Genomic DNA, 11049 nt, shown 5'->3' with positions numbered 1-11049 from the left:
AGCAATTTATTAATCCTGATGTTTCTGTTTCCTCCGTTTATGGAGTTTCTTTTTCTCTTAAACGTCTTTGTTTAATGTGAAAGCGAGAAACCGATGCTGACTGCAGTGTGCGGGGCTCGAGCTCGGGCTGTGCACACGTCAGCGTGTCTCTGTAGCTGTTCCTATAAATAAACTACTGACTTTAACTCCACCTGTCCTCCTTACTTCCTGTCGTGTGGTCACTGCTCGATGTTCACGTTTGAAGTTTGTAACGAGTTAAAGCTCCTCTGGAAACTTACCTCACAGGTTTTTCTACTCTTGGATCTGGATATTGTCACAAAGAGGCTCCACCCACCTGCAGTACGACAGACCTTCTGTTTATGAGCAGCAGCCAATCAGAGGAACACTGTCTTGAAGGGGGCGGAGCTGAATCAGCTTCTTTTAAACCACAGATGAAATGAAGGCCTGTACTGGTCACTTTATTAGGTATGACACTGGAGCTCCTTTTTCTTTCAGAGCTGGTTTAATTCTCTGTGGCTCACAGTCTGACCATGTTTAAAGACACGTTACCTGCCCGTCGTGGTCACACAGTGCAGGATCTATTACAGGTCTAAAACTAAGGCCAGACACGAGATTGTCAAAATAAAACAGGAAGTTACTGACTAAACATGGAGAAAGGACCGTAACACAGAAGCATACAGACTACAAAAATAAGACGAGACTCACAAAATATAGCAGACACATAAATAATGGGAATCAACAACATACTGAGAAATCAAGAATACACTGAAACCTCACATCAAACACTCAAAGCTCTGAGAGGATCGGGGCCGTCATCGATTTTCACCCGAACATCATCTTTCATGAACACATAGCACAGTCGGACTCGCCCTGCCTCATGGTTCAGTCGGCGCAAGACTGAACCATAAAGACGTGGTTAACGATAAATAGCAGAGCAGTCTGCCTCGAGCTGGGTTCGTGAGCTTAGCTGACACTTTCAGTTCAGGAAAAAGTGCCACAGTCAGAGAGATGAAGGAAGAAGAGCGTACATCACAGAAGAGGAAGAGGTGTTGATTGGCTCGGCAGAGAGCTCGAGAGGATAGAGGATGGTATCGATACCAACGCTAGTATCGGTACTTTGGTTGTATCCATCAAGTTCAGTATGCAGCCCGCTGAACTGTGTTTATTATTCCTTTGGAAAAAATAAACGTCAAACATGAAAAACGTTCCCACCTTTGTGTGCGTTACAGACAGGAAAAACCCAAAAACCTGGTTTGAAAACACATGAACAGCTGAAAGGTGTGTTTCATTGTGTTAGCTAATTTTTGTGGAAAGTAACAATTGCAGGGATATAGTGGTGAGAACTGATCTCAAAAGTCACAGCACACGGCTCTCCTCCAGTCAGCTGCTGAGTAACTTTGGATCCACACCAATATATTTGTAGTGTGACACAGAAATACTGTGGATGTTGAGATGTCCATGTTAAATGACAGAAAGGTATACATGTTCAAATAGCATCAGCTAACAGCAATGTTCCCTCTAAGCTGTGCGTGTCCGCCATTGCGCACAGAAAAAAAATCTAACCTAAATTGAAATCAAAATTAAAACTTTAACAATCCTGTTCTTCAGTGTTAGTCAGTAAGTGACTGGCTGCTCCCGTATGGGATCAGAACGATGCCACCTTATCCCAAAGTCCAGCCAATGATGCGATTCACATTCGTATATATGTCTGTGAAGGTTCTCAGTCATCCAGGTCATCGTAGTCTAAGGAGCTTGGAAAGAAAAGCGTCTGGACTTCTTTAAGTTGCTTGAAGATGTTTCACCTCTCATCCGAGAAGCTTCTTCAGTTCTAAGGTCAAATGGTGGAGAGTCCCAGATTTAAGCTCTGTGGGAGTAACAAAAGGACAAAGGGACCCCCTGATGATCCTCTAACTAATCACATGAGCCAAGGTGTGAAAACTACCTACGAAGCCTTAAAGCGAGACCCCACAAGCAGCTACAAAAAGAAAGTTATAGCTTGCCTTCAAGACCTTGAGAAGGACAAAATCATTGACCACTGTACATATCACTGGCTTTACCCAGGGGATGCCATACCCTGCATTTATGGACTTCCTAAGATCCACAAAAAAGGGGTCCCACTCAGACCCATAGTCAGTAGCATAAACTCAGCCACTTACAACATTGCTAAACACCTTGCTACCATCCTTGCGCCTCTCGTGGGGAACACCCCACACCACATCAAGAACTCCACGACTTCACCGACAAGGTCCAGAAACTTCCCCTGGATCCAGATGAAACCATGGTGTCCTTTTCTCTAGTCTCTCTCTTCACTTGCATACCCACCACGGAGGCCGTGGAGACGGTCAGAAAACGACTACAAGAAGACAGCTCCTTGGAGGACAGGACCAACTTCACACCCGATCAGATCTGCACACTGTTAGACCTCTGCCTCACCACTACATATTTCAAATACAACGAAGGCTTTTACAGACAAAAACATGGCTGTGCCATGGGCTCCCCCGTGTCACCTATTGTAGCAACCTTTACATGGAGGAAGTGGAAAGGAAGGCTCTTGGCTCTTTCAAAGGAAGAGTACCCAGCCACTGGTACAGATATGTGGACGACACCTGGGTCAAAATCAAGACACAAGAAGTGGAATCCTTCACTGCGCACATTAACGCTGTGGATAAAAACATCAAGTTCACCAGGGAAGACACAAAGGACAACTGTCTGCCTTTCCTGGACTGCGCCGTGCACATTGAAGAGAACGGCAACCTCAACATCAAAGTTTACCGGAAGCCCACACACACAGACCAGTACCTCCTCTTTGACTCCCATCACCCTCTGGAACACAAACTTGGAGTAATCAGGACCCTACAACACCGGGCAGAACATGTTCCCTCTAAGCCTGAAGGGAAAAAGAAGGAACACACACATGTAAAGGAAGCACTCAAAACGTGCGGCTATCCTAAATGGGCGTTCTTAAAGTCAGCAAAGATGCACAGAAAAGAAGACCAGACACCAGCGAGGGAGGATAAGAAGGACAGACGCAACAACATTGTCATCCCCTATGTAGCCGGTGTATCAGAGAAACTCAGGAGAGTTTTCTCCAAGCACGACATCCTGGTGCATTTCAGACCCAGCAACACACTCAGACAGAAACTGGTTCACCCGAAAGACAAAACGCCAAAACACAAACTTAACAATGTGGTGTATGCTGTACAGTGCAGCGAGGAATGCCCAGACCTCTACATCGGAGAGACCAAACAGCCACTTCACAAGTGCATGGTACAACACAGAAGAGCCACCTCCACAGGACAAGACTCAGCAGTCCATCTGCATCTAAAGGTCAAAGGTCACTCTTTGAGGATGCCAATGTTCACATTTTGGACAGAGAGGACAGATGGTTTGAAAGAGGAGTGAAAGAAGCATCTATGTCCACTGTGAGCGACCATCTTTGAACAGAGGCGGGGTTTACGACACCAACTGTCTGCCATCTATAATCCAGTTTTGAGATCCTTCCCAGACGCCTTAACGCCTACTCACATCCTGGACCATCTGACCTCAGGAAATCGCATGATAAGGTGGGGCCAGGTTTCACAATGAGCTCACCCGAAACCCTGGCTGATTGTGACCCACACCCAGTTTCACACCTTGGCTCAGGTGATTAGAGGATCATCAGGTGGTCATGTGTCCCTCTGTGGGGGGAAACTCCCACTGGGTTTAAATCTGGGACTCTCCACCATTTAACCCTAGAACTGAAGAAGCTTCTCGGATGAGAGGTGAAACGTCTTCAAGCAACTTAAAGAAGTCCATTGGAGATGTGAGCAGGACAGACGGAACAATTGACGGAAAAAGTGTGGACTTTATACCAGTTTTTAAATTGTGTTGATCGGCCACGTTGGGCGATCGTGGCCTTGTAGTTCGTCTTGTAATCGGAAGGTTGCCGGTTCGAGCCCCGGCTTAGGGCCTAGTAAAGCGCTATATAAATACAGGCCATTTACGTAAAACCAGAGTTATGATAAAATATCTGCAATGTTTGTTTTTCTTCCTGAATACTGTCGTTGTTTATATTTACTGCGGGAAGAAATGGTGAAAACGGCGTTTTATAAGGAAAACGCTCAAAAGCCTGTGAGCAAAAACAAAAACAAACCTCCCCCCACCTTTCCTATTGGTGGAAAAATGTACCATGTGGACCAATCAAAAAATGATATGGCAACGTGGCATTTAGTTTAGGGAGGGGGAAGTTCTAAGAGTGACGGCGTGTTTTGAGATGTGAGAGATTTGTGACGTTCAGTGCAAATCTTATGTAGTTAGTGTGTAGTCAGTGTGTAGTCAGTGTGTAGTTAGTGTGTAGTTAGTGTGTAGTGTAGTCAATAGTTGTGTTGTGTGTGTCAGAACAATGAGGTGCCTGCTGAGTGTTACAGGTGTTACAGCAGTGACACATCTGCTGCTGTCAGGCCTGCAGGTATCAGGCTGTTGTTCTCCTTCATCTCATAGTGGACAGAAATTATTTTTTGGAGCGGCACAAATAATTTGTGTGGCATCAGATTTGATGCAGAACAGCTGATTGTTCTGTAAATAGTTTGAAATGTTTGTTTAAAAAACACCTTGGCTGCATTTTTAGGTAAAAGCTGCAAAAAACTTTGTTGTTTGCATGACTCAGTTACTTTTTTGAAGAAGTAACTATATAATTAATTGGCCAACATTGGTCATTATTTACTGTATTTTGCAGACAGAGTTACAGACTCTCTCCCAGACCACAGACTCAGAATACAAGTCAGAGCTTTATTAAAAAATAAAAAAAAAGAAAGTTGTGTTTTCAAAATTGGAGTTGAAGTTATTTTTACTTCCAATAGTGTTAACATGCTGCACAGGTCATGAACAAGATTTTTTTTATGGTTTCTTTTTATGTTTGCTTATCCTGTATTCTCTTCTACGTTTAGTAATGGAGAGTGCTTATAACCCCGTTTTGATGTTAAACCTTTTTCATTCAACCAGAACAAACATGTCCGTCATACAAAACCAGAGCCAACATGGTAAATAAACGTGCCATTTAACTGCAATAGCATAGACTGTATGAAGAGAACAAAAAGTGATTCATATATCAAAATGACTTTGTTCAGAAGTTTCTGTCTGTTTTGATGTCCCTGAGGTGTCTGATCCTTCAGCCTGGTCTGTGTCCCGCAAAAGCTCCAGAGACCGTCCACAGGAAGCACAAAAAGGAGTGAAGAGGCTGAAGCTAACACCACAAAACGGGCAAAACATTTTCCAGCTATTTTTAGTGCAGCGAGCACCTTCAGGGTAATAACGAAGCGCAATGAGGAGTTACTTTCTCGACGTTTGTTGACATCCCGCGTTTAGCTGCTGCTTATTCTTCTGCCGCTAATTTAAAGGCACTTTACTGCCACCTGCTGGGCTGGAGTGTGGACCATGACGGTTTTAAGGTCTGGATATTTTCTTAAGAAAATCCCCGTGACATTTAAAAATCTGAACATCATTATCTCACCCATACTCTTTTGTAAAATCTCTTCAAACATTAACTGAACACTACTTCTCTGAAAAGCCCTCGCTTAGCTGACTACAAATCACTTTTCCGTACTACAAATATGGAGTAAGCCTAATCGTTGAGTCACTTCCGGTATTTCAGACAATCCCTTTCTGTCAAGAGCCACTTGTTAATTTGTTGCAGACTTGTTAAAATGTTTTCGGAAATGTTATTTTGTTGTTGATGTTTTAAATGTGATTTGCACTTCCCAGCCACCGTAGTATTTTTCCCTGGTTTTACTACCACACTGGGGCACATGTTCACCCTCACATGGAAGAAGTAATCTGATTGGCATGGTGGTATGTAGCATGTAGTTTGAAGCAGGGATTTCGTAGTGCCCCATGTGTAGCGCTGGAACCCAGTCAGGATGTGTTTCATCCATTTCATAGGCTGGTTTGCTGCAATAATGAAAAACAATTAGCAACTCTATAAATAGAACATTTATCTACAAAATCACTCATTAGGATGTTTGTTCTAATTTGCTATGACCTCAGAGCGCATTGAAAATAAAACTAATAGGCTATAAAGAGTAATATGAACTTATTTGGATCTTACCTGAATGAAAATGTCTGTAGCACCAATAGATATCTGGGGATGGTAGCGAACTGGATATCAGCTCGTCTCACAGCTGCTATCCAGGCTAGACGCCTTCTTTTGGTAACACCCGATACATGAGCTCCTTCGTGATGCTTCCAGGTGGGGAAAGAGTAAAAAGAGAGCCCGTTTTCCAGCTTATTCCCTTCCCGATCGTCCGATCTAACAACTGACAACACAGCAAGGACGAACCATTACTGATGCTTGCACTCCTCTAGCCATTTGTTTGGCCTGCTAAAATGGCGCCTCGGTGGTCACGCCCTCTCCAAAGCCCTGGGAGACAGTTGGTGTGGTAAGCCCCGCCCTCTATTCAAAGATGGTCGTTCACAGTGGACATAGGCTGTGTCCCAATCCAGCGACCGCACACTTCATAGTACGGGCGAGTATTGGTCAAACTGGGCAGAAAGTCTACAAACACATAACATCCTTATAGAATATGATGTAACACTATAGATCAACTTAGCTCAGAATATATAAAGCATATAAACAGTTACAGCAATATGATGCAACAAACACAGCAGCTACTGATCCAAAATACTCAAAGCTTCATAGAACTGCAACCAACATTTATTTTAGCTCCATTCTGCTGCTGATACAGACTTTAGGTTTCTGAACATTAAACTTGTTGCTGCCTTTCATAGTGTGTAACTTGAAGGCCCTGAGTACTTTCTCCCACACTGAAAACACTGGGATGATCACATTATTTGAACATTACCTAATAAGACTGATTCAGCACAGACAGTTAAACTTTCCTAGCAGTCCTTCACAAACAGGGAACAGTCTGTCTATTCTCTCCATCTGTCAGCTGCTGCTGGCTCTTCCTCCTCCTCTTCCTCACACACTGCTGAGTTTGTCCTGGTGGATCATCAGGGGTGCAAAGCCTCACAGATGATGTGCAGCAGTGTGTCCCTCAGTCTGTCCTCACTCTGGACACTTGCAGTCGTCACACATGGAAATCAAATGTGTGATAAGCTGCAGGATTCAAACACAAGTGTAACTTATAAACACACGTTCATACTTTTATTCCACAATCAGAGAGAAAGAAACAGAGATAGAGTGCAGGACAGACAGACAGGTGGCAGTCTCAGGTGTACACACTGCTACACAACAGCACCAGAGAAGCAGGATTTAGTGTTTGTGTTATTACGAGTGTAAACAAGAAGAGTTCCAGATGGTGCAGTGGACACATGTGTGACTGCTGTGATTAAAGCATCTTTCTTTCAGCTTAACGAGTGAACCGTCAGCTCGTTCAAACACACGTTAAAGTGCGTTTGGCTCGACACCACCGAACAGAGGCAGCAATATAACATAGCTCACATTAACAGTGCAGTGAATCCTGCTTGTGCCGTGATGTTCAGGACTGCAAACCGAGCAGCATCACTGACTTTCAGCTTGTTGTGTTTGTGGATATATGACTGACTTTAATTATCCATAAATCATCACATCTCTGTAAGATTAAGGTCGACTATTGAACGGCGCATATTTAAAGGCTTTAAAACCAAGTTAGTACAAACATCACTAATGTCACATAACTTTGCCGACATGTGACCAACAGTAATGTTTTAATGTTCTTCATTATTAAACATTTGTACATAAATAAGTGACACAATATTCAGTACTTACTTTTGAAAGTTTACTCTTCGGCCGCTCCGCTTCAGGCATCCATCGTTTTTTTGGAGAACCTCTCCTGGTTAACACCAGCTCCATAACTAAGAAGGCCCAGCAGTGTCTCTACTTCCAGTGGAAGCTGAGGAAAGCCCATCTCCCTCCATCCATTCTCACCACCATCTACAGAGGGACTATCGAGAGCATCCTGAGCAGCTGCATCGCTGTCTGGATGGTAACGGCACCGTATCGGATCACAATGCTCTACAACTGTTAGTGAGAGCAGCTGAGAGGCTGGAGCCTCTCTTCCCTCCATCAGACACCTGTCACACCTGCTGCATCTGCGGAAAGAGGTACTGGAGCATCCGGGCCCTCACTGCCAGACTGAGGAACAGGTTCTTCCCCCAGAACGTCAGACTCCTGAAAACACACACACACACACACACACACACACACACACACACACACACACACACACACACACACACACCTTAATACATCAAGTTACCTTTTGCACAACCCACTGTCATTGTTGCACTTTTCTTTTGCACTGTTTTTTGTTTTGTTTGTTGCAGTTTTTGCACACTTTGCACGTTATGTAGTCCTGTGTTGATTGTGTGTCACATGGAGCATCGTGGTCGTGGAACGAATCAATAGACTGATACGTTGATGGGTGGATGAACAGGTAACTGGATGGAGCCGCCCTCTCGCTCCGTGTACCCGCCTCCACAGCGCCACTCATCGGCCTGCATAAACTTTTTTCCCGCTGTTGTTACTTCCTGTTTAGTCCGGAGCGGAGCCTCGACTGTCCCCCGGGTCTCCGCCGGTGTCCTCTGCCTCTTTGTGTCCGTGTGTGGCCGCTCGGTCTCGGACTCACAGCTCACCTCCAGCCTCCGTCGACCCTCCGGGAGGACGCGGGTTCGGTGTCCGGGACTGCGGGTAGGAGCCGGGCTGAGCTCTCCCGGGGAGCCGGTGTCCGCCTGGTTCTTCCGCCGTGCGGTCCCGATGGATTTTACTTAAATGTGTCCCCGTGAAGCCGCAACAGTGCGCCGTGCTAATGCGCTGATTAGCCGGCTCTGCTAACCAGGTCAGTTCAACGCGCTGACCTTAAAGTGCTGTTTTCACTCACTTCGAGCTAAAGCTGCTAACTTCCAGCGCTGCTAGCCGCCACTGTAACTCCTCCGAGTCCCTAAAACTGCGCTTTAAACTGGGCTTTGAGAGTCTCCCGGGTGTCGGAGCTCTTTCGGGTCTCTGACTTAATTGGACTTGTTGTTTATATGAAGTTTAACTCCGGTTTAACAAGTAGGGCTGTTAAACACTGCCTGTCAGTGTTTGCTAAGTTTGATTAAATGTTGTTTAAATGGACTAAGAGCCAAAGTTTACTCGTGAAACAGTTCCTTAAATCTAAGAGAAGCAGGCAGAAGGTCAGCCCACGCTCAGCGAAGCCTTTATTCGGCTTTATTTTCAGTCTTCAGCGGACTGACTATTAAATTCAATGTTGTGTGATTGAGGTTTTGAATGGGGTGGGCCGGGGCTGACCAGTAAAGCTGGGTTTAGATGTGGATTAAAAGTTTTCATTTGGCCCTAAACTGTTTATAAAATGTTAAAATGATTTAAAAATACAAACTTCAGGGTTTATCGAGGATCCAGGGACACACAGGATGAGTTTTCACCGGGGGCTTAATGTCCTGTTAGGCGTAAAATTAGACGTTTCTTTAACGAGGTTTTGAATGGAGTTTTGACGCTAAGCCTCTTGTTGTGTTAAAGTTACTTATTTGGGCTAAACTGGGCTACGCATCGAGTCCTGAGTTAAACTGGGTTAGTACCTGAGTTGTGTACTGGGTTCACTGGTGGGTGTCAGTTTACTGTGGTTAGGATTAGACTCTGGATTGGATCATGTGCTTTTTAATTGGACTAAAACTGTGAGTTAAAGGTAGTTTTGGGGAAACTGTGTTAAACTGGGGTGCTGTTGGCATCGGTACTGGGTGTTGAGCGTTGAGGCGGGCCTGGTGGGTTTCTGCTCTGTGTTCCCGACCCTCACAGGTGTGTTCTTGTTCGTGTCTCATGCAGTTGGTTCCGGTCTAAGCAGGTTTGGTCCCAGCTTTAGCTCACCATGGCAGAGCTCCACCAGGCGCCCACCTCGCTGTGCTGCTGCCGTAAATCCCTGCCGGACTCCGGGGGCCGGTGCTCCGGGGACTTGGCCCGGCCCTCTGCGGGCCTGGGTCTGGAATCCCAACGCTGCCCCCTGGTGGATGTGGCGTCCGCATCGAACTTCAGGAGCTTCCAGCTGTGTCACTTCCACCTGGACCTGCGGCTGAACTTTGCAGTGAAGGAGATGAGCGGCTGGCTGGTTCTGGACCTGGTTCCGGTGCAGCCGGGGGTCTGCTCCCTGATCCTGGACTCCCACCCTTCTTTATTGATCCACTCCATAGACTGTAAGGTGCCGGGGGCCGGGCAGCAGGAGCCCGTGTCCCTCACGTACCGCGTGGACCCGTTCACCGACTACGGCTCGTCGCTCAGCATCAGCCTGCCAACCGTGGCAGTGAAACCAGGCCGGGCGGTCCAGATCACGGTCCGCTACACCACCACGGACGGGCCGGCGGTAAGGAGACGACACGGCGTCTGTACAGCGTGAGCATGCTGAAGGTGACCACAGCGTGACCCGTGTGTGTGTGTGTGTGTCTGCAGATCTGGTGGCTGGACTCGGAGCTCACCTGCGGTCAGGTTCGTCCTCTGGTCTTCACTCAGGGTCACTCAGTGTGTAACCGCTCCTTCTTCCCCTGCTTCGACACGCCAGCCGTCAAGAGCACGTACACCGCCACGGTCCGGGTGAGTCACACGGAGCCCAGGTAACATCAGAGCGGTGACAGAAGGCGTTTCCTTAAACACCTGCACTCACGCCGTTTCTGCTCGTCCTCCTCGGCAGGTCCCGGATGGCGTGACGGTCCTCATGAGTGCGTCTCGGAGTTCGTACTCCAAACAGGACCGCGTCTTCCAGTTCTCCATGGAGTTTCCTGTACCCTCCTACCTGGTGGCGCTGGTGGCCGGCGAGCTGCAGCACGTAGACGTCGGGCCGAGGTCGCTCCGCGTAAAATAACGTTTTCATTATTTATCAAAATGAGTCCAAATATTGTTTCGATGTGTTTGCCGACGAGTGAGTTTGAAACATGATACAGTAAAAATGATTTTAGGCAAACAAACAGATCATTTTTCATATTCCTGATGTTAAATCGGGGGGGGCACTCCAGGCCTCGGTGTCCTGCAGGGGTCACCCTGGGTCACACCTGAGTCACACGACGAGCTCATCACCAGGCGTCTGGGAA

The 11049-nt window shown here is 46.5% G+C and overlaps 1 protein-coding gene across 1 annotated transcript in view; it reads left to right on the top strand.

The window, feature by feature from the left end:
- Positions 1–8520: 8520 nt before the first annotated feature.
- Positions 8521–11049, top strand: part of rnpepl1 (arginyl aminopeptidase like 1) — a 7281-nt gene continuing 4752 nt past the window's right edge. Inside the window, exons 1-4 of the mRNA XM_085370645.1 lie at positions 8521–8813; positions 9797–10328; positions 10415–10555; positions 10653–10804. Of these exons, the coding sequence (XP_085226771.1) occupies positions 9840–10328; positions 10415–10555; positions 10653–10804 (782 nt within the window). The 5' untranslated portion in view covers positions 8521–8813; positions 9797–9839. The remainder of the gene's footprint in view (positions 8814–9796; positions 10329–10414; positions 10556–10652; positions 10805–11049) is intronic.

This window comes from Diplotaxodon limnothrissa, linkage group LG14 (assembly GCF_057381915.1).
Source record: "Diplotaxodon limnothrissa isolate DT_005_m linkage group LG14, D_limnothrissa_male_GT1.1, whole genome shotgun sequence".
Classification (NCBI taxonomy): Eukaryota; Metazoa; Chordata; class Actinopteri; order Cichliformes; family Cichlidae; genus Diplotaxodon; species Diplotaxodon limnothrissa.
The sequence above is the reverse complement of the archived record's forward strand: the minus strand, read 5'-3'. Positions and strand labels throughout refer to the sequence as shown.